This window comes from Alexandromys fortis, unplaced genomic scaffold, assembly GCF_014885135.2.
Source record: "Alexandromys fortis isolate MF-2015 unplaced genomic scaffold, M_Fortis_MF-2015_v1.1 scaffold_112, whole genome shotgun sequence".
Taxonomy (NCBI): Eukaryota; Metazoa; Chordata; class Mammalia; order Rodentia; family Cricetidae; genus Alexandromys; species Alexandromys fortis.
Genome location: NW_026068013.1, coordinates 1,322,219 through 1,348,246, shown reverse-complemented (window position 1 = coordinate 1,348,246; position 26,028 = coordinate 1,322,219). Strand labels below are relative to the sequence as shown.

The 26,028-nt window shown below is 41.9% G+C and overlaps 1 protein-coding gene across 1 annotated transcript in view; it reads left to right on the top strand.

Annotated features, from left to right (window-relative positions):
* Positions 1-26,028, top strand: part of Arhgap42 (Rho GTPase activating protein 42) — a 227,323-nt gene that overhangs the window by 190,328 nt on the left and 10,967 nt on the right. The window contains exons 9-21 of the mRNA XM_050162229.1: positions 2,146-2,246; positions 4,315-4,424; positions 6,097-6,175; positions 7,403-7,442; positions 13,392-13,454; positions 14,546-14,620; positions 15,713-15,797; positions 17,187-17,245; positions 20,007-20,112; positions 21,889-22,048; positions 23,164-23,308; positions 24,737-25,120; positions 25,477-25,633. Coding sequence (XP_050018186.1) covers positions 2,146-2,246; positions 4,315-4,424; positions 6,097-6,175; positions 7,403-7,442; positions 13,392-13,454; positions 14,546-14,620; positions 15,713-15,797; positions 17,187-17,245; positions 20,007-20,112; positions 21,889-22,048; positions 23,164-23,308; positions 24,737-25,120; positions 25,477-25,633 — 1,564 coding nt within the window. The remainder of the gene's footprint in view (positions 1-2,145; positions 2,247-4,314; positions 4,425-6,096; positions 6,176-7,402; positions 7,443-13,391; positions 13,455-14,545; positions 14,621-15,712; positions 15,798-17,186; positions 17,246-20,006; positions 20,113-21,888; positions 22,049-23,163; positions 23,309-24,736; positions 25,121-25,476; positions 25,634-26,028) is intronic.

Here is a 26,028-nt window from a genome sequence, read left to right as displayed (position 1 = left end):
GAAGGAAGGAAGGAAGGAAGGAAGGAAGGAAGGAAGGAAGGAAAAAAGGAAGGAAGGAAGGAAGGAAGGAGATATGGAGTGGGAATGTGGCGGGGAGGTGGGGAGGATCTAAGAGGAGATGGGAGAAGGGAAACCATGATCAGAGTATGTTATAGGAAAGCAGCTCCTTTTAAAAAAAACAAAATAATAAAAACAATTTAGAGCATTCTTCCTTTAAAAAGAGCACCGAATGCCTTGGAGACTTGCTTTTCTTAGATGCCTAAATGTTCCTCTTTGAAGGTTTTGGGGAAAGGGTATGTCGTAGGTGTCCCTGAATGTGACAGTATCTGTCACAGCTGTCTCTGGTCACTAGATGGTACAGTTGAGCTTCTTTGGTCCTGTGCTTTGGAGCTGTAATCAATTTTAACTTTGTAGACACCAAAAGGAGTTTTTAAGTGGATTGTCAAAGACCATTTCCCACACAGTTGCCAGCAAACTGTAAAGGACGAAGTGGGGGGACAAGGTGAACAGCAAATGCCACCACGATGTGCAGGAGGTTTCAAATTTAAGACAAGGCAGGGAAAATAGGCATTTTCAGTCTAAAATATCATTAGAGCATGCTGGCATCTTCATCTTAAAATAGCAATTGAACCTACATCATCCGTGGCTTCCTAAGTAATAAAGTCGCTGCCAGTTTGCATCATCCATGTCTCAGTCATCTCTCTTGGCTGATAAGTAGTCTGCATTACATGATACAGAGTATCGAATGTTACTGTAGTGCTCAGAGGTCCTGGATCAGAACTGGAGTTAATCGCTGTAATCCCTTGTGATTGTAAAGTGTGTGTGCACCGTCACCTTAAGATCTGGAGTAGCGTATGTATCAGCCCAAGTTAGAGATGACACAAGGACACTTTAACTAATGAAGAAGAAACCCAGCGGCTCGTGGAATACCGTCTCAAGGTGCCACTTTCTATTTTAATTGCTTGCTTTTGAGTGAAGAGTTCTGAAGTCAAGCCAGCAGTCACATATTGCATAGAGAGGGCTAAGTGACCACTGTGTTACGTGGGTGGAGCACTAGCTGAAGAAACTTCGAGGAAGAGAGCCCTAAGCTCTCTTCCCATCCCATTCAGCCCACCATGGCATTTGGGTTCAGGACACCTGACTTCTCCAGGTAAATGCAAGCTCCTCTGCTTCAGTGACAGGCAGAATGAAGGCTACATCCCACTGCAGATGCAGGAGCGAGTTCTTCAGTGGTAATACCAGCCCACAGCACGCTGTGCTGTGCTGTGCTGTGCTGTGAGAAGGGACCATGCTTATAGGGGAAACCAAACTGTGCATTATGAGTATATGTATTTTGTAATATAAATAATACAAATAGGGGAATTTTATTTTAAAAATACTTAGATTTTTTTTTAAAAAAAGATGTCTTGTAGCCCACGTGACCCTGTTATGTAGCAAGCAGTGACCTTGAACTTCTCCTCTTGCCTCTGCCTCCTAAGTGCTGCTGTTCCAGCCCTGGAGCACCTGGAGCAGCGCGCCATCTGGTGCTCTCCTGCACCTACCCTCTCAGCTCCTCCCTGGCCATGAGCTTGTTTCTCTGACAGCAACAGTAAGGGGAAGAATTCCCAGGTCAGCAAAGCCAGAGCAGAGGATCATCCACCGTAGTTTACTTGTTAACTGCTCACTGAGACAGGATGTGGCAGGCCACACTGAGTGGGGCACACACCTCTGATCCCAGCCCTTGGGAACTAGGCTGGCCTTGGCTACATGGTAAGTTTGAGGATAGTCTTAACTTCAAAACAAGACCCATCTCCAAAAACAGTTGCATATGCTCACTGTTGGTGTAATTGGTTTTTCAAATATTTTCTGTCCACAGCTGATCAGATCTCTTTACCAGATTCCACATTTATAGACACGATTACAATAACTGAAGTTTATATATGGGCTCACTTGTGGGTTTCCAGATTCTCCCAGAGCTTGAGAAAAGCCATTGATTTGATTGCATGATGCTTTCCTCAGTCACCTTTGCTCATACTGGCCTTCTTCACAGTGAACATCTCAGCTACGGTGACGGGTGGACACTCTCCATGTGCAAGGGTGCGCATGCACACACTTAGGTACAATCCATGTATCTGAATTTGAAGTGGTTTTTGTCTCCTGCATTAGGACCTCTGGGTTTCACATGGATTAAACATTACTGCACTTACGACAAAGGAAGCAAAATGTTCACAATGAGCGTATCGGAAGTGAAAGCCAGTGGGAAGATGGTGAGTGAGTTCTCGCCTTTTCAAATGAACCTTGTGATTTAAGGAATGGGAGTTAAATAAAGTGTCACCTGTGATTCCTATCCCTACTAATGTCACACATTTTTAGTAATTGAAAGTTTTGTTTAAAAATGTTTAGTGACCTTCATGACATAAAAATGAATGGGCAGTGTTTTTCTTGAACTGGGACCATCATATATTTAGAAACAGTTACAGATAGGAATCCTTCAGTAGTTGACCCTCCTATATCTCTGGCTTCATAAACAGGGATCTGTGCTATGTGTTGATTGTCAACTGACAGTGGCTGTGCCCATCTTGGCTCAGGGATGCTGCATCCTGTCCCAGCTAGTCCTCCAACTGCCCCTGTGTGCCCTTGCCTCTAACAGCCTAGGAACTCACATACATTTCTCAAAGAAACCAATCAAGGCTCACGTACCCCAAAAGTAAGTTTGTTGCTAAATGTGTCTCATGGCTAGCCACCATTATGAGACATAATGTACCTCATTTGATAAAGTGGTACAGTCTTCATTACATATAGGGTGTAACTCACTCTGTCTCTCTTTCTTTCTTCTCTTCCCCTCATTCCTTCCATCTATCTATCTATCTATCTATCTATCTATCTATCTATCTATCTATCATCTTCTATGTATTATTTATCTACCTATCATCTATTTATCTATCTACCTATCATCTATCTATCCATCTATCATCTACCTACCTACCTATCATCTATCTATCTATCTATCTATCTATCTATCTATCTATCTATCTATCATCTACCTATCTATCATCTATCTATCTATCTATCTATCTACCATCTATCATCTACCTACCTACCTATCATCTATCTATCATCTATCATCTATCTATCTATCTATCTATCTATCTATCTATCTATCTATCTACCATCTATCATCTACCTACCTATCATCTATCTATCATCTATCTATCTATCTATCTATCTATCTATCTATCTATTATGTCTCCATCTATGTATTTGTTAACTTACTTACATGAGCAATGACTGATCTTGTGAATTAGCTAATTTGGTCATGCGCTAAAATCTAACTCTGGAGGTAGATTTTTTTTTTCCAAAAATAATTTGTTCCAATCTTATTTTAACAGATGACAATGTTGCTTCTAGAAAGTAAATGAGTCACTTAGGCAGGTTGTAATGTAGGGCAAGGCAGTGGCAAATCATGAAAGCTAGAAACATTAAGATATATTAGCTGAAACTTATTGTGCTCAGGCATCCATCAGAGCCTAATAACTCAAAGTGAAGGACAGATGCAAAAGAAATGGGAACATACCAGATCAAAAGGCTGTGGATAGCAGCGCCTGCAGAGTTCTTAAGTCGCAATTCACACGGAGCTGTGACTCACTTAGAGTAGTGATTGCCAGAAATTCAACTTGTGTGACAGTTGGGGTTTTAATAATGCAAACAGACCAATCAAAATGCTGATAACAAATTTGTGAGGTTTGCAGCCAAGCAGGGTTAACAGACATTAGGCTAAACTTCTCCCTAATGTAGCTAGGCATCTCCTGTGTAGAAGAGAACTCCTGAGAGTAGGCCCCTGTTCTTCGAGCAGCATGACCACTGTGAACTCCATTGTTCTGGAAGCTCTTTGGGGACTTGGATCTGTTGTGTAGCTTCCAGTATAAAAATACACACCCATAGCAGTAATCTCTTACCACCTGGGTAATTTTATGTTTATTTTATTATAGGGATTTTGATGGAGACATAGGGCCGGATCCAAACACATGCACTGAACATGCAACTCTGGTGATCAGTGACTGTATGTCATGTCTGTCTGTATCCTAAGAGTGCATGCACTGTCAGCATCTGTTGCCGTCAGAGTAAATGTGCCCCAAAGTACCGGAAGTCCTGGCATAGATTTCTTCTAAATAAAACAAGTGAGGATAAATAATGAATGGCTTCGGATGTCGTCAACAAGTGGGGACATTAAAAAGCAGAGGAAGTTAAACCTTTATGCAACCTTTTGGCAACTCTGTATCAGTGTGCTTCAGTTCTCTCCCTTGTGTTAGTAACTCTGTACCTTTCTTTTTTCAGAATGGCCTCGTTACTAGCTCCCCCGAGATGTTTAAGTTAAAGTCATGTATCAGACGAAAGACAGATTCCATAGACAAGCGCTTCTGTTTTGACATAGAAGTGGTCGAAAGGTTTGAGCATTGCTTTCCACTTTGTAGTTTTTATTTAATTTTTGTTTCTAAGTTCAGACCAGCACAGCATGGAACAATAGAGTGTTTACAAGGAAGATATCAGCACAATATCTTCACTCCTTCACATATTTATTCAATGCCTTTCCATTGTGTGATGTTTAAAAAAGCGGCGTGAGACCTTATGCTGGGATAAAGTCACATCAAAGAACCTGGAGAGTTTACTTAATTGGCATACTGGAGTAGAGGGGGGAGCAGCCTGGTCCCCAGCAAAGGGGAGAAGCCCACAGCATTGTTCGCTGGCTTCAGAACAAGCATTTCACCATCATTAGAAGCCTGATGGTCTTGTTACGAAGGAATAAGAAGACTCCAGAGGGAATACCACAGACTCCACAGTCAGCCAACTTCAGTGCCCCTAGAGTGCACGGCACTGTTACAGTTCCACATATTCTGGTTACAGTGACATAAACTCTGTGGTTTTGTCATTCTTTCCCTAAAACGGGAAAATACATCTACACCTCCAGGGTTCTCTGAGGGCTAATGAGATGATAAAGTGTTCTTACAAACACAGACCCCAGGACACAATATAAGCAAACACTGACTGTCGGTACTTATTGCATCATTGGTACTTTGACTTAAAACTCTTCAGCAAGGCTCCGCACAACGATGCACATCTTTAATCCAAGTGCTCGAGACATGAGGCAGGAGGATCACAAGTTTGAAATATACCTTGTGTATATAGAACTTGTCCCAGACGAACAAAATAAATTTAATCACATCAGGTTATCTGGGCCCTTATATACATTTTTCCTTTCTTGTCATTCTAATGAGATATTTTCATATCTACAGAAGAAAGATGAATGGCTTGTTATCAGCTTTTCTATTTTTAATAATTTTGTAATAGTAATGAAAAAATTCCCAGTGTTTGCAGATCCTTACAATTTTCAGATTGACTACATCAATTCTTTTATATGAAATTTTATATAAAATTTCACATTATCCTCACATCTTTTATATGGTGCCTTCTTTTATATGGAAATACATTTTTAAGTAACTATTTCAGAGTGGCTGCATAGAAGAGATTTGGGGACACATGTTAGTGAGTCAGCCTGGTTGTGTAAGCTGGGCTGGCCTCGGCCTTGCAGGTACAGATACACACGTGCACACACGACTTGAGCATCATCTTCAGGGAATTCATTTTAACAGTGCGATTATGAAGCGGAGAAACACTGAGCATTTAATCATTGGTTTGTTATGAGCTGAAGTTTCACCTCGCATTGTTGGTAGTGATTAGCTGGTCTCAAGTTAGGGCCGTGAACTTAATCACTCTCCTGCTGAATGTCAGGGGGCTATGAAAATCAGTGGATATGCATTTGCTATCTTTTTTTTTCTTCTTCTTTTTTTTTTTTACATTTCCGGAGAAATTCTAACTCCTTACACCTTCATTACTTATCTGTCATCATTTAAATTTAAAGTGTGTGCATGTGTTTGTTCACGAGTGTATGCTTGCATGTGTATTTCTAGTTTTCTATTTCTACTTTTCTTCATTGCTTTTGACCTCTTACATCTTTTTTCTTTTCCAAATTATGACTTTGAAACTATCAAGGACTTGAGAATTTACAAATGCTTAAGTGCACATTAGAATGGATCTCACATCTCAAGTGTCTGTCCATAGGCATGGCATCATTACACTGCAGGCTTTCTCTGAAGCTAACCGGAAACTCTGGCTAGAGGCCATGGATGGAAAAGAACCGGTAAGCCAGTGATGTCATCTCTTATTTGCGGTTCACTCTACCTGTGCTTTCTGAGTGTGCATAATAGAACTGAGAACTTTAGAGCAACAGGTCAAAGGTCAACCATTTGTCCTGCTTTCCTGGGGTCAACTCAGCCATTGGCATGCAATCCTACTTGTAATTTGTTTTTCAGGGAGATTTCCAAGACTAATGTACAATCCTGAAGTTGGTTTATAATATTTATAATCATTCATTTGGCTGTGTTCCTTGCATCATCTTATTGGGTTACTAGTAAGAATATGTGTGGAGTCATCCTCTGGTCCAGGCCATTTTTTAAAAATGACAGCTAGGCAAAGCTGTGGTGGGAGACATCCACATTTGGTGCATATTCTGATTTTAATAGTCATTTTGGTGTCTGTGTGGTAATTTACTCAAACACCAGGGGCATTTATGTAAGAAAGAGGTCATTAAGCCATTTGCTTTCTTAGTGAACACTATTCCTGGGTCTGTAGAGCGAGAGATGTAGAATAAACACTATGTCCCATCACTAGAGAAGATTCCATTGATGGCAGAGAACCCAAGCGATGGCGCTAGCACAGCGTGCTCTGAGCCCTCGCTCTAACCCTGTTCCAAGGCCATGACCACATGAGCCAAGGCACTGAGAGTACACTTTAGCTTAAAGTTTGTCTAAGCATACAAGAATATGACTTTAAGTTGATCATACTGAATGATAGAAGATCTGGCTCTCCATTGGGTGTTTTCTATTTCTACTGTATTGCATTTTACAATGTCAATTAATCAAAAATTAAGAATGTCAATCTGCAGTAGATTTTCTAAAAATTTTAAACTTTTCACAAATGGTTAAGAAGTCTTGACCTAGAGTAGATGCCAGGAAGGGTTGCTATCTCAGCAATGTGATCAAGACTGTGGCCATGGAAAACAGAACCCGTGCCACTCCTGTGAGAAAGTAATACAGCTGGGTGAATCCCATGTAAGCGGCACTTCCAGAAGAAGAGGCCTTCAGCATGAGTCAGAGTGTGAAGGGCAGAGCGTAGCCCAGGCTGGTCCATCAAGGACGGAACCATACATAGTAGGGGGTGGCTGGAGCAGCTGGACAGGTTGCACCTGGAAACAGTTGCTGGACCTGAGTCAAGGCCCACGGTTTCTCTTTCAGTGTAAGCATCAACTTGCCAATCTTCTGTATGGACCATTAACCCTGGTAACTAACCAGCATCCTTTGTTTTCTAGATTTACACGCTGCCTGCCATAATTAGCAAGAAAGAAGAAAGTAAGTCCCTTTTCTCTTCTTCCTTGAAAAGTATTGCATGAACATTCCTTAGATTTTGACTTAATTAAGATTTTTTTAAAGGAACAGAAACTTAATCAGAAATAAGTTTTGCTACATTCTGACTTGCCCTGCAGAGTAAGCCACAAACAAACCAATTACATTTTTCTGGGAGAGAAACAAGAAAGCAACAGAAAGAGCTTGTTGATTCTGAACCTTCTGACCCAGGCTAGTGCCGTCCTTCTTGGCTGAGTCCTTTCCCTCAGACACAACGAGAAGGAAAGGCTCTTAACTCTTAATTCCACTGAGAACCGTGAAAAAACCACCAGGAAGAACTGGATGGCCCTAAACAAGGCTGTAGTGGAAGTGGTCAGAGTAGAGAGTGAGGCTGTGGTGTGCTGTGGAGCTGGGAGACCTTCCACACATGGAGCAAACACTTGCTTGCCATGCTATAAATGAAGCTGTGTAAGTCAACAGAAAAGGACAGTTTGCTCATTCCTAAGACAAAGCTTCACATGAAAAACAGAGTAACAACAGCCCCACAAAGAACTGGGCCAGGATATTGAGTCTGCAAATATTTTTGTGGTTATGTGACATAGTATATTCCTTTTGAGTTTATAAAATATGGCTTTTTAGTTGATTTTAAGGTTAGGGGTCGTAGCTTTCATTAGTATTAAGCAGATACCTGTCCAGTTCAAATGAGAATGAAACTCGTCCTCAAACCTCACTAGTACTTCTGCATGATCTAGCCATCTGAACTCATTTTTCAGGAAAACAAGTTACTTTCTTGACAGACTGGTCCTCTCTCAACACCTCCATCTTGGTCTTTAATAAAGAAAAAGTGAAGTCTTGAGTCCCCGGTTTTCTCTGGTGCTGTCTGGAGATGGCATGTTTTGTGTGGTGGTTTTCACCCCAGGATCTGATGGAGTAGCAATTCTGAAGGCAGAGGCATTTCGTTCACATCCTCCTGTGTGGTCTGGTCTGCATTATCGTATTTGCACCTGCTTTATTTCTGGGACAGATGAAAGGGATCCATTTCAGTAGATGTTTACTCTGGCTCCAGTTATGTCTAGTTGTGTGGGGTGTAGTTCCTGAACAGCTTTAGCATGTGACCATCGTCTGGGTGACTTTCTCCTGTACACTTTGGGGTGTGGTCTTCCTAGTGTAAACCCGATATTAGTCGTTCTATTCATACTCTAACCAGTTACCATCTGGTTAGATATTCCTCCCAAACTTCGCATTGCATACATAGTTTATCATTAGAACTCCACAGGTGTCCTAGGTAACTTGGTCCATCGTGACATTCTCCCATGGGAACAGAACTATGTTTGATCAGAAGTCAAAGTTTCATTCCCACCGAAGGGAGTTCTAACTCACAAGTGTTGCATAAGTTTAACAGGTAAAGGGAGCCAACTCTCCATCCTTCAGGAAGATGAGAAAGGTCCTGTGGGCAACATGAGTACCAATAAATTTGCTCATGTCTCCCTTTTTTTCTCTGAAAACGTACATAGTATGGTGTTTGATATCTGTATCTTTTTAATAGGAAATGCCAGATTAAAAATGTAAATGAGAAATTAAAGACAAGCGCTGCTTTGTCCTGGCAGCCCTTGGGAGATGCAGTAAGACCACCGAGGTTACATCTGGCCGGTCCTGCTGGGTTTGGAATCAAGAGGATGTTGAAAGAACAAGGACTTTTGCTTGTTAGCTGCCAACAGCTGCTCTTTCCCTCATTTGCTGTTGGAATTCTTTTAAGATGAATAGCTTTTGTCCTGCTGAACATTCTCATGGAAACTTCAGCTGGATTTCAGTTTAGCCCTGAACAGTTTCCAACAGGGAGAAAATGCTTACACTTTACTTTTGATGGACTAAATTAGCTTTATTAGGTTGGAGGTCTTCAGGCCAAGTGGCTTAGTACTTTAGGGTTTCAGTGTCTGGGAGTTTGGTGGCAGTTGGATTCTGAATACTCCTCTGGTCTTCCCTAAAACAGGGAAAAGTAAGGGTGGGGCACAGGAGGTCTCAGCGAAGAAGCCACCAAAGAAAGTGTTGGCTCAAAATGGTACAGAAACGGGGAGGAAAGAAATAGCACTTGGTTGCTCCTCTTGGCCACCTGTTCTGAAGCAAACATTCAGAATGCCATGTTTCTACCATGAAGGATGAGCTGCCTTTCTTCTTAACACCACACTGAGAGTACTTTCTCTTCCACTGGATGAGAGTTAGCAGAAACACTCGGTCTCTGTTTGTGTAATTGTGGGTACCCATGTGCCACAGCATGGCGTGCAAGCTAAAGCACAATCATGCTGTTGGTCTTACCTCTGCTTTAATACAGAGAAGGCCTCCTGTTTGCTGCCAAGCACACCAGGCTACCGAGCCCCCAGACTTTAGGGGTCGCCCCTCTGTGGCTCCCATCTTACTGTCGAGTGCCAGGATTGCAGGTACATGCTCCCATGTCTAACCCCATGTGGTTCTGGAATCCAGACTTCAAGCTTGCACAGCAAGTGCTTCACTTGCTGCCGTCCCCCAGCTCATGCACACCCTTTTAATGGTGGTATTTCCCTTATTAATAAACCTTTCCCTGGTGATCTCTTTTGAAATTAAGGGGTAAGTCTTTTCTCTGGCTATTAAAAGCAGCAACACTACTTTAGTTGAATTTTCCTTAGTATGAATGAAAGCGATATAATAACCCTCTCGGGGCTTTAGAAAATTGCTCATTTTGCATCACATGAACTTCCTCAAAGTTGACACTCTCTGAGTGTCATTGTAACTGTATCTTACAACAGGTCAACTGGAGGCAGAGTATGTAAACCACACCACAGCAGAGAACGCGGGCTCTGGAGTGGAGCTTTGTTGAATAGACCTTTGGGCTATGAACTGACAAGAGATGATTTTTGGAATCATTAGAGTCTTATTTTTCTCTTTAAGGATACTAATGTTGTGAAGCTGAATTTATTTTCTTGAGTCTGTGTTGCCACGCAAAAATTTCTTAAATTACACATAATTAAGTAAGATCTGGACAGGACATGGTTTGGTGACAGCCGACGCTTGGATCTCAGAGGCTTGCGGTAGCACAGGATCTTGCTGGTCCACAGTGCGTGTCTACGCAAGTCCTCTACTCCGACACTCGAGTTCCAGAGTAGCCTCCTTTTGGATTGTTCTGATCTTATGCCAGGGGCAAGAGAAAACTGCAAGCCTTCATCTGGGAAGTGACATAGGATCACTTCCATTCCTTCTCATTGGATAACACTGATCACATGACCATAATCACTCTTCAAGATGCTAAGAAACAGTGTCTTTCTTTGTGAAGATCAGGGCAGTAGATATATGCAAAAAGCAGCCACAGTGTACAGAGTCTTTTCAGCCCAGTGAAACACTGCATTTGATCATTGTGATTTACTGAGGTATAATAAACCCACGGGGACATTTTTTAATGCCCGATTTTTCTTTTCAGCAGCCTCTTAGGCTCACAAGGCTTTATTGCTGTGTGTCTGAGCTATGTCAGTCTGAAGAAACAAGTCATTGCTCTGGCCCTAAATTGCTTTTATTATTAAGTAATATGATATGCCTTTTTAAAAAATGGCACTACTGATTGACAGTCTTTCAAGCTATAATTGCTTCAGACATACTCAAAGAATAAAGAAGCCTGGTCCACAGAGCACACATACATACATACATATACACACATACATACACACATACATGCGTACATACATATAAACATATACACCCATACATACATGCACACACTCATAGTGGTTTACATTATACTACACTCAGCAGCAGTTGTGAGCACAGAGCCAACACCCACAGCACCTAATCTGTGTAGCTTTCCAAATGCTACTTTAACTCATTCTTTAGCAGTCCTATAAGGAAGAGACTACTATATTTAGTTTGTAAAAGAAGAAACAGAGATAAAACCATGCCATGCAGCAAACATGTTCTCTTTTTCTGCTTTGATAATCACATGATGCACTTTTGTGTCATGGTGGGTGGGGCCTAAAGCTGATGTCTGGAATCATCCTCCACTGGGCTTCCACATGGTTCACTGAGTCCTGACTTGGTCAAATCCAGAGCTCACCAGTAACCAGAGTCTCCTTAACCAGCTTAGTCTGGGCATCCTCTGTGTCTGTCTTCTGAGGTTGCAATTACAGGTGGGCCACAAGGTCCATCCAGTGTTTCTTCTCTTCTCCAGGTGTTCTGCTTACCTGGCAACACTGTAACTCCTGAGTGTCTCCTCATTTCTAGTACCATAGGTTTTATGTGGAAGAGTAAACACTGCCTTCCTCTTCTGCAGGTTTTGTTGTTGCTGTTAGTTTCTGCTCCAACTGTGTAGCCCGAGCTAGTCTTAAACTCTGTGCCCTCCACTCATAGCCTCTTCAGTGCTGGGATGGCAGGTGTGTCTACTGAGTGCCACTTCTCACATTTTATAGGTGGAGAGTCTCATTCATAGTCAGGGGGCATGCTCCAGGGCCTAGCACGTCACACCAGAGCCGGGAGGAGCCAGTGGCTTTGCCAGGCTCCAGTCAGTGCTGGCTACCATCTCAGCTCCATGGAACCAACTCTTTGAGGCAAAGTGCACACAACCAAAGGCAACGAACGAATTCCTGGTTGTTCTCTCCACACCCTGAACTGATTAATAATCATGTATTAACTGGCGGGGAGGAAACTAGGACAGGATCCATTGAATAGTTCAGGAGCCAGAGACTGACCTTGTAGACAGATTCTACACAAGGCTCCTGCTCTCGGTGTATTAGAACAGACCAGCGCATTGTTTCCAACTATCTCAATCTGCCTCTGAGAGATAACCTGTCTGTTGCTTATTTTACTTAAAATGAATGTGCAAAATCAATTCCATTTTACACCACACCAATTTCTATGTGTCAGAGGACAGTCTTATTGAAAACACTTGAAGAAGCATTCTTCTTGCCCAGTTTTATTGACAAGCTGAACAATGTACTCAATTACCCAGCATTTTAAAATTAACCACAATTTTAGGATTGGAAGGTTTTCAATTTCATTGGTTTGAATTATTCTCATTTATTAGTATTTTGGTATGTTAAAAATGCTTATTTACCATCTGATGGAAATTATTACAATATATGACTTCTCAAGTGTTTCCTCTGGATGTTACTTGGCCTTTTTAAATGGTTTCCTTTATGTAATTAATTTAATTTACTTTTAACCCCACAACTTAAAATACTAAAGCAAATTTACTTATTGCAATATTGATTGAGTTCATAAGCGAAAGGGTGAGGGAGAGGGTGGGTGGGGGCAACAACAGCTGGATGTTAGTAGACATGTGTGCCACGACCCTTGTGTGGAGGTCGGAGGACAACTTGCAAGAGTTGAATCTCTGCCTCTTCCTGTGGGTCTCAGGGATCAAATTCCGGTCACGATATTCAGCAACAAGGGCCTTTACATAGTGAACTATCTCACCAGCCCAAAGACTGATTTTAAAAAAGTCTAGCAGAGAATGAAAATCATTTGCTATTTTCTGCTTCAGGACCAGAGATTGGGGAGCTACTAGCACCCAGACTGAGCTTTTCAGAGCTGTTCTGAATGTAAAGCATGTACTTAAATGATGCTGGGCTTGAGATCGAGACACAACAGCAAAGAGAAGCGGAGCTTGCCGCAACCTGATGAGCTCTGTTAGAGACTGGGGTGTGGCCGTGGCCGCAGGGAAACAGTAACTACAGGAGTGGCTGTACTTTTGCTTTCCATTCACCATAAAAATGTACGAGCTGTGGGGTGCTGCCTGTAGGGGAAATGAAGGGTTTCTACAGGGCAGAGTGGCCCATGCTTCTGGTGTTCTGTGCTTCCCTGATGAAGTGACTGAGTCTCCCTTTTGTTTAAAGTCTTTGATAAACTCAGTGGGAAACTCCATGAAGGCACAGAGCCAGCTGAAGGGGGAAGGCAAGTTCCGCATCAGATTTTAACTAGGATGTCTCTCACTTGCAGTGTACTTAAATGAAGCAGGGTTCAACTTTGTGAGAAAATGCATTCAAGCTGTGGAGACAAGAGGTGAGTGTGCGGACAGGCACATGATTCCTCCTGTAAGTCTTGCTCGAACCTCTCGCTTGGAAAGGAAAGTGAGCTCTGGGCCATCAACCCAAAAACAGTTCTGTGCATGATATAAATTTAAGCTATGTGAATATATAGCTAGCTATAATAATTTCAACTAATTATACTTTCTTTTTAAAAATTTATTTTATTTTCTGTGTTTATGTGAGTGATGTATGTATGTGTGTATGTATGTATGTACTGTGTGCATGTCAGCTCCTAAAATAGAAAGAAGAAAACATCAGATTCCCTGAAACTGAAGTTACAAAAGATTGTAGGCCATTCTGTGGGTGCAAGGAACTTCAGTTAAGAGCCAGTGCTCTTAACCACTGAACCTTCTTTCTGGCCCCTACACTACTTCTTTCATAGCTTTTCAAATATGTTACCATTTACTTCTGTTTGACATACAAAATACTATCTATTGTTTCCAGTTTTTTCATTGTTTCCTTTCTAACACTAACGGTCAGATCTCAGGAAGATTGGACTTTTCATCTATGGGCCTTGCATTCTTTTCCATGGCCATCTCATTCTTGGCACGCTTCGGCCTTTGCTGTGTGCGTGAATCATGGCCTGTTGAAACCGCCTCCAGGTCGAAGCTGCACACTCTCACACTAAGACTCTTGCTTAAAGCAAAAATCCTATTGTGATTCAGAGTTCCTTGAATTTGCATTCTGAATTGTCCTATACTTGTAAGATTTAAGGAGTGAGGCAGAATCCTTAGATTCCTTCAATCTGCTCCCCCGCCTTTGAAATAACCATGTAAGTGGCAGAGAACTCTCTGACTGCTCTCCTATCGTGGATGCATTTCTATATTCAAAGAATAGTAGGTAGGTAGTTTGACTTCAAAGACTCAAAAGACTTTAAACCTCTGTTCAGTGCCTGCTCTGCTACTTCTGTGGAGGGCGGGTGTTTCCAGGGCAGGATGACTAAGATTCCTCAGCAAAATTAGGTAAGTAGCTGTCAGATTCTGTGTGGGCAAATGCCTGAGATTTTTAGATTCTGTGCTTGAAAAGTTTTTTAAGCCATATTCACTTGTGATTTTTCTCCCTCAGGTATCACCATTTTAGGCCTGTACCGAATAGGAGGTGTGAACTCCAAGGTCCAGAAACTTATGAATACCACATTTTGTAAGTTTTAGCTGAGACAGGGTGCCATGGATTTGGGATATGTGTACAGGTGATCCAGCACAGTTTTCTCTGAAACATAGACAATTTGCTATCTTTCTTAATTCTTACATCATATTGAGTGTTAAGTTCTAAAAGTTTGTGGGGTTGTTGCCACCTGAACACAAGACCCTGGATGTAAGAATCCACATTTTCCCACTCTGCTAAATCTTCAGTACTTTGATTCTGTTTCAGTGTTGAGCTGTAACAGATGGGGTGGCATTCTTGAAAGAGGTTGGACTCTTTCAAGTGCCTCTTCTTAGCGAATGTTGCAGAAATATGCATAGCATTGCAGGAATATGCATAGCATTGCAGGAATGTGCATAGTGTTGCAGGAATGTGCATAGTGTTGCAGGAATGTGCATAGCTTTGCAGGAATGTGCATAGTGTTGCAGGAATTTGCATAGTGTTGCAGGAATGTGCATAGTGTTGCAGGAATTTGCATAGTGTTGCAGGAATATGCATAGTGTTGCATGAATGTGCATAGTTTTTCAGGAATTTGCATAGTGTTGCAGGAATTTGCATAGTGTTGCAGGAATGTGCATAGCTTTGCAGGAATATGCATAGCTTTGCAGGAATGTGCATAGTGTTGCAGAAATATGTGTGGTTATATAGACATCCCCTACATTTCTAGACTGTTTCCTGGTTTTGAATCCCAGCTCTACCACTTAAAATCTTGCTGTCTTGGAATTTGCTAGCTTTCTGTGTCTCTGCTTCCTCCCTTTTAAACTAGGGGTGATAATACTGCCTGCTTCTTCAGATACATGAGGATCAAGTCAATCCTGGCCCACTCCACTTAGAAGCATGCCCCAGTTCTGTCAGCCATTAACAAGAAATTGATTTGAGAGACACCAGTGCTATCTTTCTTACCTTTGAGGGCAAGAAATGTGGGCTCCCAACCAGATCACAAAAGTGGTCTTCCTATGGCGAACTCTAATGGAGCCCTAAGATGCGAATGCCCCTCCCTTTGACCTATTGAGTTGGTATGAATTCCCATCATGGCACAGGTAATATTTTGAATTGTAGTTTAAACATTTCAAATTTTATTCTTTCCAGCTCCCAAGTCCCCTCCTGATATGGACATTGATATTGAGCTATGGGACAATAAGACTATAACGAGTGGGCTGAAAAACTACCTCAGGTGAGGAAGGGTTAGTACTGGGATTCTGGCCATGACTTCTTGGGAAGTAACCGCATGTTGCATGGAATCTCTGTACATGGACTTCACTCCCCAGGTCACAGCCTTTCTTAAAAGGAAGCAATACTGCTGACATCCACACATTCTGGAACTGCTGCATGCTTTTTTCAGTAGTAACGTTAAAAGCTGCAATACTTTGTCCTAAGTTAGTCTTTTTGTTTCCTTATATATCTGGAGTTTTGTGTATGTTTTTAAATATATCAAAATGAGGGTTTTTTACGTTACAGCACCTATTTTTGTTTGTTTCTTTTTGTTTTTGAGACAGAAGATCATGTGTAGCCCCCACTGAGAATGTCCTTGACCCAGCTATCTCTAGCTCATGAGTGTTAGGACTGCATGTACACACTACGTAACTGGGCCGTGTGGTAGGGAAGCATTCAGGGTGTTGTCCATGCTACACAAGCACTCTACTGTTGTGGAGTGTTTTGATCAAACTCAGACACTCCTGAGGTAGCCAATAAAATTTTTTTTGAGTCAGAGAGTGGAGCTAACTACTAGTTTACCAAAATTAGGCATAGAGGTTTTAGAGAGACACAGGAAGTAGAAGGGTGGGGCTTAGAAAGATTCTTGACCCTTTTGGATCAAGGAAGGAGAGAGAAAGGAGGTCACTGGTCACTTCTTCGCTGTTTCTCTGATCAATCAAGTTTTTACCCCGATATTTGGCTCCTGAGTTTTTACTAATAAAGAATAATTAGATAAACACTTCATTGGAGCCTAACACAGGGTACCATTGTAGCAAGCTTTCTCGTCACGCTTTCTTTGAGCCGCCAACCCACAAATAGTGACATGGAGACTTCTTTAGGCTAGCTCTTATAACTTAAATTAATCTCCTTCTAATAATCTATATTCTACCACGTGGCTTTTTTTTTTTTTTTACCTCGTCTCCCTTTCTGTACATCTGAGCTTTTCCAAGTCTGCTGGTGACTTTTCCACCTCTCTTCTTCCCAGAGTTCTCTCCTTTTCTTCCGGGAAATCCCACCAATCTTCTCCTGCCTGGCCACTCGCCATTTAGCTCTTTATCAATCCATTCCCAGTGACATCTTCACACAGTGTAACACATATTCTACAGCACTCTACCAGCCGAGCTACAGCCTCAGTGTAGAGTCTCTTCACATAGCTGTGGCGGGAGTATTTAAAGACAGTGGATATCTGCATTTTAGCACTGTCTGGTTCCCTTCTAGGACCTTATCAAACTACCAACCAGACAAGTATTTTGTTAGTCCTTGCTTCAGCTTTAATTGTCAAAAAACAATCACGGGTTTTTAAAGAAGACTTTAAAATGTGGGGAGACTGAAGTATCTATGGTTCTAGAAGTTAACTTCTCTCTTACAGGTGTCTTGCGGAACCACTGATGACTTACAAATTGCACAAGGACTTCATCATTGCTGTCAGTAAGTATGCTTTTACCTAAAGTATCTGAATGAGGAAGTTTTAGCGTTGTTTACTTAAACACAGAAGTTTAAATCTCTTTGGCGTTCTTTCACATATTGCTTAAAAATATTGCCAATATGATATTTAATAGCTTTCACTGTGGTTTGAAAGCCAATAAAAATTACACAGTAAACTAAATATTTTGTCCTTTAATAAGACAAACTATGACCGCCATCTCTATCCATCCCCAACCCATTGTTATTGAGGTGACACTGTGATGTGATTAGAAAAAGCTAGGAGAAGTTCTAATTTCGTATTTGATGACTAAACACATTTTCTCTGAGAGAAAAGTTTTAAAATTTTACTAACATGGTTAGCCTTCATGACTTTGTGTGTACCGTGTGTGAAACTCTGAAGTCCAGAGGATATTGGGATCCTTCGGAATTGGAGTTATATGCAGTTGTGTGCTTTCTGATATGCATGATAAGGACCATTAACCTCAGAACCATTGTCCAGCCCAATGACAGCAACTGTAGTTACAGACATGCTTACAAATGTATGTAACAAGTTATGTCAGTATTCACACTTACATACTATATTCCTAAACCTGAAAAACCAGTCAAATATTATGAGCCAGCACAAATTCTTCTGTTAATCCCCTTACCCCTGACATTACTTGTTCTAGTCACAGATTCATGTCATTTATTTATGTCATTGACTGCCTTAACGTTAATTAGTGGATTTAATTGGAAAGTCGGAGTTGGGGCCTGGAAGACTGTAAGTATGAGACCCGAGAAGTTAGTAATACATACTTTACAGCTCTTGCAGCCAGAGTGCCAGCTTAGCATCTGATCTTTCAACATAATGTGAACTGTAGTGACCTGCACATGCAGCAATGAGTCGGCATTTCACTGTTGGAAGTGTATGAGATATGACTTCAATTGAGGAGTATTATTCGTTCTTTACAGTCCAAGAAAAATGAACAAACAAACCAATTAGTTCCCTTCTTTTGCTTCCAGACGCTGAAATGCCCCAGAAGCACTGTCTTCCAATGAAAGTGTCAGGACACATGAGTGACTTGGTTTTAAATTTAGCAATCATGACTGATCACATACCAACACCATGCTTTTCTAAGTTTTCTTCTGATTGCTCTCCATTTGACATGGTTTTCATATGAACTCATCTTTGCAAAAATGAATAGGACCCCATGAATATTATCTTGTTTTGTTGATGAGCCAGTCAGGACATAGAGTAGGTGAATGACTTGTCCAAGACATGAGTGTGCAGTAAGAGCCAGATCTATAAGCTCGGTGGATTTTTGTTGTTCAAATACAAGCTTTTGGTGGGAGATTTTCTTTACTTCCATCTTTGGAACTCATTATTGAGTATGGTCTCAGGCAAGGATTCACACAGTATGTTGGGTTGTTGAATGGCTATGAACTAATAAGTATGATGTTAATACTTATTAATAAGTCCTTTCGCTGATTCAGTAAGGGAAGCATTGCTGGAACTCTAGGAGACAGTAGAGAACTAACTGGAAAAGAGGATTAGGCTGCGCCAAGGAACTGGGAAGCTGCACAATGATATTTTTCTCTTCATTTTTTTTTTTAAATTTGGTTGTTGAGTTGAGCTGTTGTGTTGGTAAATGGGGTTTTGTTGTTTTTGAGACAGGGTCTCACACTGTAGCAATCTAATTTGGTAGCCCACCCTGGCCTTGAACTTGTGGCCACTTTCCTGCTTCTAGCTCTTGAAGGTTAGAATTAAAAGGTGCCCCTTTGCCTCACTCAGTGAGGGTCTCTGTATGTCTAATGTATTTATAGCCCATTCTTTTTCCCATCCAATCAGATTTCCTTGGGTACCTTTGATCACCCTGGCCTTTGTTCTAAATAATCTTATCTTCACATCTGTAGCAGGTGTTTCAGAGTCTTGGCATCAAGACTTAGTCCTCAGAATTATCCTAGAGCTGGATTCTTGCCTCCATCTCCATACAGGTGTGCCTACGTGATGTGGTGATGTCACATAAAGGTTGCATAAAGCCTTGAAAGGCTTGGCCCCCATGCCCAAACGTGTTACTGACAATGGGGGCTGTCAGTTCCTTCTGAAATGTTACAGGCAGGTTGCACCCAAACTTTAATCTGGCAGGACTGGACTTGCTGAAGTGATGTCTCAAATTCCAGATTTCCCATTGTCACTGTGAGTTCACTGGTTTCTGCTTGCACAATGCCAGCACATCATGAAGGTCACACTGAATGTTTCCTTTGACTGTGAACTGAGGAGAGGAATGCTGGCTCCCTCTGGTCACTCAGGGTTGGGGCTTTAACATATTTCCATGTTGGAATGTGAATCATACTGATTAGCATACTAGGCGTCTACACCAACATCTACAACTCACATTTTCCATGTATAAACACACACACACACACACACACACACACACACACATACGTATATGCATGTGTGTCACATTCCTGAAAGCCTATCTGTTTTGGTTGATAAACTCAAGCAGGCGATGCCTTAGGCCAGAGAGATATAGTTCAGTGATGAAGAACAAGCTGCAAAACCATGCAGTTTAGTTTTTCCACTCCCTGACTTTACAGTCATGGACAAACTTACTCAACATTTCTTAGCCTAAAAGGTGTGGTTAACATATTACTATGTTGTTATTATGATGAAGCGACACTTTAAGACATGAATGGTCGGATTGCCTATGATGTTCACATGACTAATGTTTACACTGCAGGTTTGAATACAATTACATCTGTAACCCTTTCTCCATAACAGAGTCAGATGACCAGAACTACAGGGTGGAGGCCGTCCATGCACTGGTGCACAAATTGCCAGAGAAAAACAGAGAGATGCTGGACATCTTGATAAAACACCTGCTCAAGTAATTCTGTGACTTACCGTGTTCGTTTAATGACTTTCCAGTCTTGTTAAGATAAACTCGTTCTTGTCTGTAAAGTTGACAATGGTACTATGTGGTTGCTATTGTAACCCTTGAGTGACTGTTAGAAAATGGTGTACAGTTTGTTTTTAAGATATGTGTTTGTCTGTGTGTCATATGTTTCCAATATGCAGATAATTGTATCCTCTGTGACTGTTAAACTAGTGAAAAACAATTCATGCCAACTTGAAACCATATGAAGGAGTGGATGGTGTTTTATTATCTTTCCAGTTCTCTTAAGTGTGTCACAGTGGTGAGTTTGAAGACTAGTGCTTGATACTACTAGGGTCAATAGCTTTCCTCAGATCACACTGACAATGAAGATTACTCCTTGGGTTCACATTTTTTCTCAAAGATTTTCTTCTGACTTTGGTGGTATACATGTTCAATCATGTAGTTTAAATTTCATATAGATCAACAGGTAAGGAGATAGATAGGCAAGTGGTTTGATGGGAAAGTAGATGATGATGATGATGATGATGATGATGATGATGATGATGGAGTAGGAGGAGAAGAAGAAGATAGATAGATGATAGATGGATAGATGGATAGATAGATGATAGATAGATGGATAGATGATAGATAGATAGATAGATAGATAGATAGATAGATAGATAGATAGATAGATAGATGGATAGTCAACTTTTTATTTGTATGGAAGGGATGACTGCCTTCCTGTAGTGATGAAGGTCAGCACATAGAGCTGGTGTACCTCACTGGTAGAGTATGAGCCTTTCATTTGCTTGTTTCAGCTTCCTAAGTGTCTGGGATAATTGGTTTTGTACCACCAGGCCTGGATTCTTTTGAATTCAATCCCCAGAATTTCCAAGTAAAGTGGAATTGTGTATGAAGCTGATTGAGAACTGGTCCACAGTAATTCTTTGACTGCAAATATGATGTCAGCTCACCTACTCTTTAACTATCTGTTATACAATAAGTACAATGTAGAAATACCAAACAGTTGAATGATTTTCTATGGACATTGTATCTAATTCAGGAAAAATAAGCAAACAAAAAAAACAAGATTTATTTCCCTCAGTAGTTTAGCCTTTATAGTTATTAGTTTTATTTGTCCAGTGTTAGCATCTTATCTTCTTTCTTTAAATGCTAAACATATATATTTTCATTATTATGGGGGCTAGTGCAGGCATTCCACATTGTACCTGTGGGGTCAGAGGACAACTTTCAGGAATCCATTCTCTCCATTTCCCTTGGGGTCTTATCTAGCACAAACTTTCCCCCTCTGAACTCTCTCGCCAGCCCCTTATTATGTCTTTAATTGACATTGATAGACCTAACACGCTATGTCTTATGATGATTCAGTGTGAATTTATACATAATATTTAATGATTAAGTGAAGGTAATTATTTCCTTCTCTTTAAGCATTTGTTATTTCCCTCTGTTTGGCACCTAAGGAGAAGAGGAAGGGGGTTCAATAAGAGATGCCAAAGCACAACAGGAGAGGGGGGATAAGCCAGTTCTACCAAACAGCAATGTGACCAGTACTGTGCAGTAATTTGTTGTTTATCTTGTAAATAACTTTCTTCCTTTTTGATATAGTTTCTACTCACACCCATTAAGAATAGGCAAGGCTGACAAGGAAACTGGTTTCTAGTGGCGTATATAGCTTTCATTTTTCTTACACACCAAGTTTGGTAGAAAAGAACATTTCCTAACTATTGAAAATTTACGTTGAATGCTAATGTTCTTTATTTTCAGAGTATCATTGCACAGCCAACAAAATCTCATGACTGTCTCAAATCTCGGCGTCATATTTGGCCCAACGTTGATGAGAGCTCAGGAGGAAACAGTGGCTGCCATGATGAACATCAAGTTTCAGAACATAGTGGTTGAAATCCTGATTGAGCACTATGAAAAGGTGATTGTGTTGTCTATGCGCAGGATCTGAGCTTCCTGCCAAATGCCCGTCTTGTCAGTTTCATAGATTACTTCTCTGCAGGGACTTTGACTCTCGTTGTCACCTATTCATTCGGTGCTTCAAGTCCACTGAGTGTCCTGATGAGATCTCCTCCAGCCATGACTTTATGAAGTTCCCTTCTCTAGTGGGTGGTGCTCACACAGCATTATTTGTGTTTCAGTGTGATTTAGCCTATTCTCTTTGTACCTCTGGAATTTGACTCTTTTTTATATGGTAATTTCAATAGTGCTAATAAAAGAAAGAAATGAGGTCCCATGTGGAAGTGCACAGCTCAAATCTTCAGCCCTTGAGAATCAAAATTATGGTCTTGAACGTGACCATAATTTGGTCACATTTGGGCTACATGCAAGACCTTGTCTCAGAATGAGGGTGGGGATGGTTAGAAAGTGGAGTCTTGAATCATGAGACCCTCCTAAAAACGCTTCTCCTTAGAAGTTGAAGCTCTTATAGTATGTATGGAAATGAGAAGTTGTGCAAGCTGAGTTAGCACATTGTGCCTGATCTGCTCCTGCTGGGGGAATGATCCCATATACCTCCCCAAAGTCCTTTCCTAATGACCACATAATGATGTTCCCAGTCACTGCATAAGGACCATCCCATACTATGTGGTTAGCCACATCTGAAGGCTAACCCCACCTTCTTGGCAGCCCGGAGCCCTCAGCATCTCAGGACCTTTCCCTGCATTGTGAGGAGCTTCTCTGCTGAAAGCCACATAGACCCAAGCCTCGCCTTGGCTTATACTTTCCCAAACACCACAATAGGAAGAAGCAGCGTTTCTGGGTGCAGACGCTTGCTCATAGTTGTATAAAGTTATCAGACCTCACTTCCATTATAAGCTGTGGGGAATAGCAAAGTTGAAAACCCAAAATTTATAAAAATAAATAAATAAAGAGGTTTTATTCAGAAGATGCAAAAGAAATCATGGATTACCACAGGGGAGTTTTTGTATGAAGCTTCCCCTGCACTCCTAAAATTCTTCTCATAGCTGTGGAAGCTTCTATCATGGGGGTGCATAGGGTGTCTTATTGACCTCAATCTATTTTTCTTCTCTGTAGATTTTCCATACTGCCCCAGACCCAAACATTCCTCTTCCTCAGCCCCAGTCTCGGTCTGGATCCCGAAGGACCCGTGCTATCTGCCTATCAACAGGTTCTCGGAAGCCCAGAGGGAGGTACACGCCATGCCTGGCGGAGCCCGACAGTAAGTGTGCTCCATTGAGGGTAGAGCCTCTCTTGTTCTGTTTATTCTGACCTCGCTTCTTGGTAATTAGTAATGAGCAGATGTTCTTGTGGGTGCGGTTTCCCTAACACCCCTCTTCTAGCGCTGATACAGTCCCTGTCAGTTTCGTGGTAACACTCCTTAGATAGGCAAACTCATTAATGCCACAAAGGGAAAAAGAAGTCGTTTGCTCTCTGCTGCTTTTCTGGGGTCATGGTTAAGGACACCGGGTGCTACTTGTGGCAGGTTTTGTCCGTTGTTAGAGCAGCAAATAAGAAAGCCAGGGCTTGTCATACTGAAAAGACATTTTCTGGCTTTCTTTCACATTGTGTTCCTAAGGAATCAGCTCTTAGATGTCAGACTGCCCCAGAGAGAGGAAAGAAACAAAAGGAAAACCAGCAGCACGCATGAAATTGCAAACTTCTTTTTCTGAGCCAGGCCTCAAGCTAAGGTTGATCACAGCTTGAGCCCATGACAGACATTAATCTATGTTCTTTTTCATTGTATGTTTTTTTTCTACCAGGCCCCCTGTATTTTCCCATGGTCCATAGTTAACAGAAAATGGTCTAGTAAAATCTGACTTAGGTATATTTTCAAGATTTACTGTGATTTCTTTGACTTATGATACTTTTACTTCTAGAAACAGTAAACAATCAGCCCAGTGACCCAGGCTTTTGTTTTCTTTTTTGTCCCCTGCTTGCACTTACACCCAGGGTTTGTGCAGGCTAGACACCTCTCCCATGAGCCATGTTCCAGTCAGCAGCCTGTTTCATGTGTTACTATATTCACAGGAGGAAATGAAACAAAAGCAAAGCTTCTTTCCTAGGCTGTCAGCAGCTTTAATTTGCCTTTGAACAGATCTAATACCTGTAACTGAGAGCCACCTGTGAGCCGAAAAATAAAAGGCAAAAATACATCTCTAATAGAAATACATTTCTTCCATTGATTTTAAAAATATATAATATCATGAAAGGAGCCTATTTCTCTTACTTCTGAGTCTTATGTCACAGGCAGCCTTTGTCCAACTTCAATTCAGTCCACAATGCTCCATTAGAGTGGTTAATTCACAGGACTACAGGAAGTCATTCCGGAGACTGTGTTCAAATCACATTCATCACCATCAAAGCCGAACTTTAAAGCCTTCCTCTAGCACTGAGGATAGTCTACCATGCAAGGCCAATGCCCACAGCACCAGAGCCCACCGCATCAGGGCCCACGGCACCAGGGCTCACCACACCAGGCCCACCACACCAGGCCTACCACACCAGTGCCCATGACACCAGGTCCCACCACACCAGTGAGGTGGGGCAGCTATGAAGGGCAGGGTGGACTGAGGGCAGGAGGGCTTTGGTCATGCTCTTTCGTGTTCCTGACCTGTTGCCGCTGTTGCCCCTGTCTGCCTCCTCTCAGGTGATTCCTACAGCAGCAGCCCAGATAGTACACCCATGGGCAGCATAGAGTCGCTCTCTTCCCACTCCTCTGAGCAAAACAGCACCACAAAGTCAACTTCCTGCCAGCCCAGGGAGAAGTCGGGTGGCATTCCCTGGATCGCGTCCCCGTCATCTTCCAACGGACGGAAGAGTCTGGGTCTCTGGACAACTAGCCCAGAGTCAAGTTCTAGAGAAGATGCAACCAAAACAGATGTGGAGTCAGATTGCCAGAGTGTGGCCTCGGTCACCAGCCCGGGGGATGTCTCTCCCCCCATAGACCTCGTCAAGAAAGGGCCCTATGGGCTCTCCGGACTGAAAAGAGCCTCTGCCTCCTCCTCTCTCAGGTCGATCTCTGCAGCTGAAGGTGAGCAGGCCTGGATCCCATGCTGGATAGCATTGCCCCACTGTTCCTGGGTGGACATTGAGGGGACTGATCAGGGACAAGGTTAATGGAGGAACCACTGAAACTTCTCTACTTTGTATTTGAGCTTAGATTTTAAAACGTCTGTATGCTGTGACATTTTCCCTCTGGATCTTTCCATCTCTGGGGGAATGAGGTCTTGTAATTGTAGATTTTGGTCTCCCTAAGTGATGGACCACTGTATCCAAAGAACATTCTGTACCTTCGCATTTCTTGTAGGAAAATGCTACCTTTTGTTGTGTGTTTTTGCTATTGTTATGATTAATAGTATCTTGTATGTTTTCTTGGACTTTTTTTAGGAAACAAGAGCTACAGTGGATCCATTCAAAGCTTAACTTCTATAGGTTCCAAAGAGTCACCCAAAGCCACATCGAACCCAGAGCTGCCTCCAAAAATGTGCAGGAGGCTAAGGCTAGACACTGCTTCCAGCAATGGCTACCAGCGACCAGGCTCAGTGTGAGTTAGAATGAGTTTGTATTCACTGTGTCTCCTTAAGGTGCAGAGGGGTTGAGTCTGCCCTGAAAGAATTCAGGGGTTCTGTAGTTAAATGTTTCATCTATAGAGCTGGTAGCTTTAACGTTTAAGCTCTCTGTCCTCTTCAATAAAGAACGTGAGGGTTACTATAGGCGCAGGCTATCATGGACCTCATGGGTTATTGCCTCAAAGGCTATCCCACAACCAGAGCCATGGAAAAGATGGGAAAATAGATGTATAAGAGAGAATATGCCTTTGAAGCTAGAGACCTTTCCATTAAAGCTACATATTCAGCTTCAAGCTCCCCCAGGATGGTTGCTCCCTACATGTGAGGGTTTTCTGTCTGAGATCTCATGGATGGGGCAAGGCTAGAGACA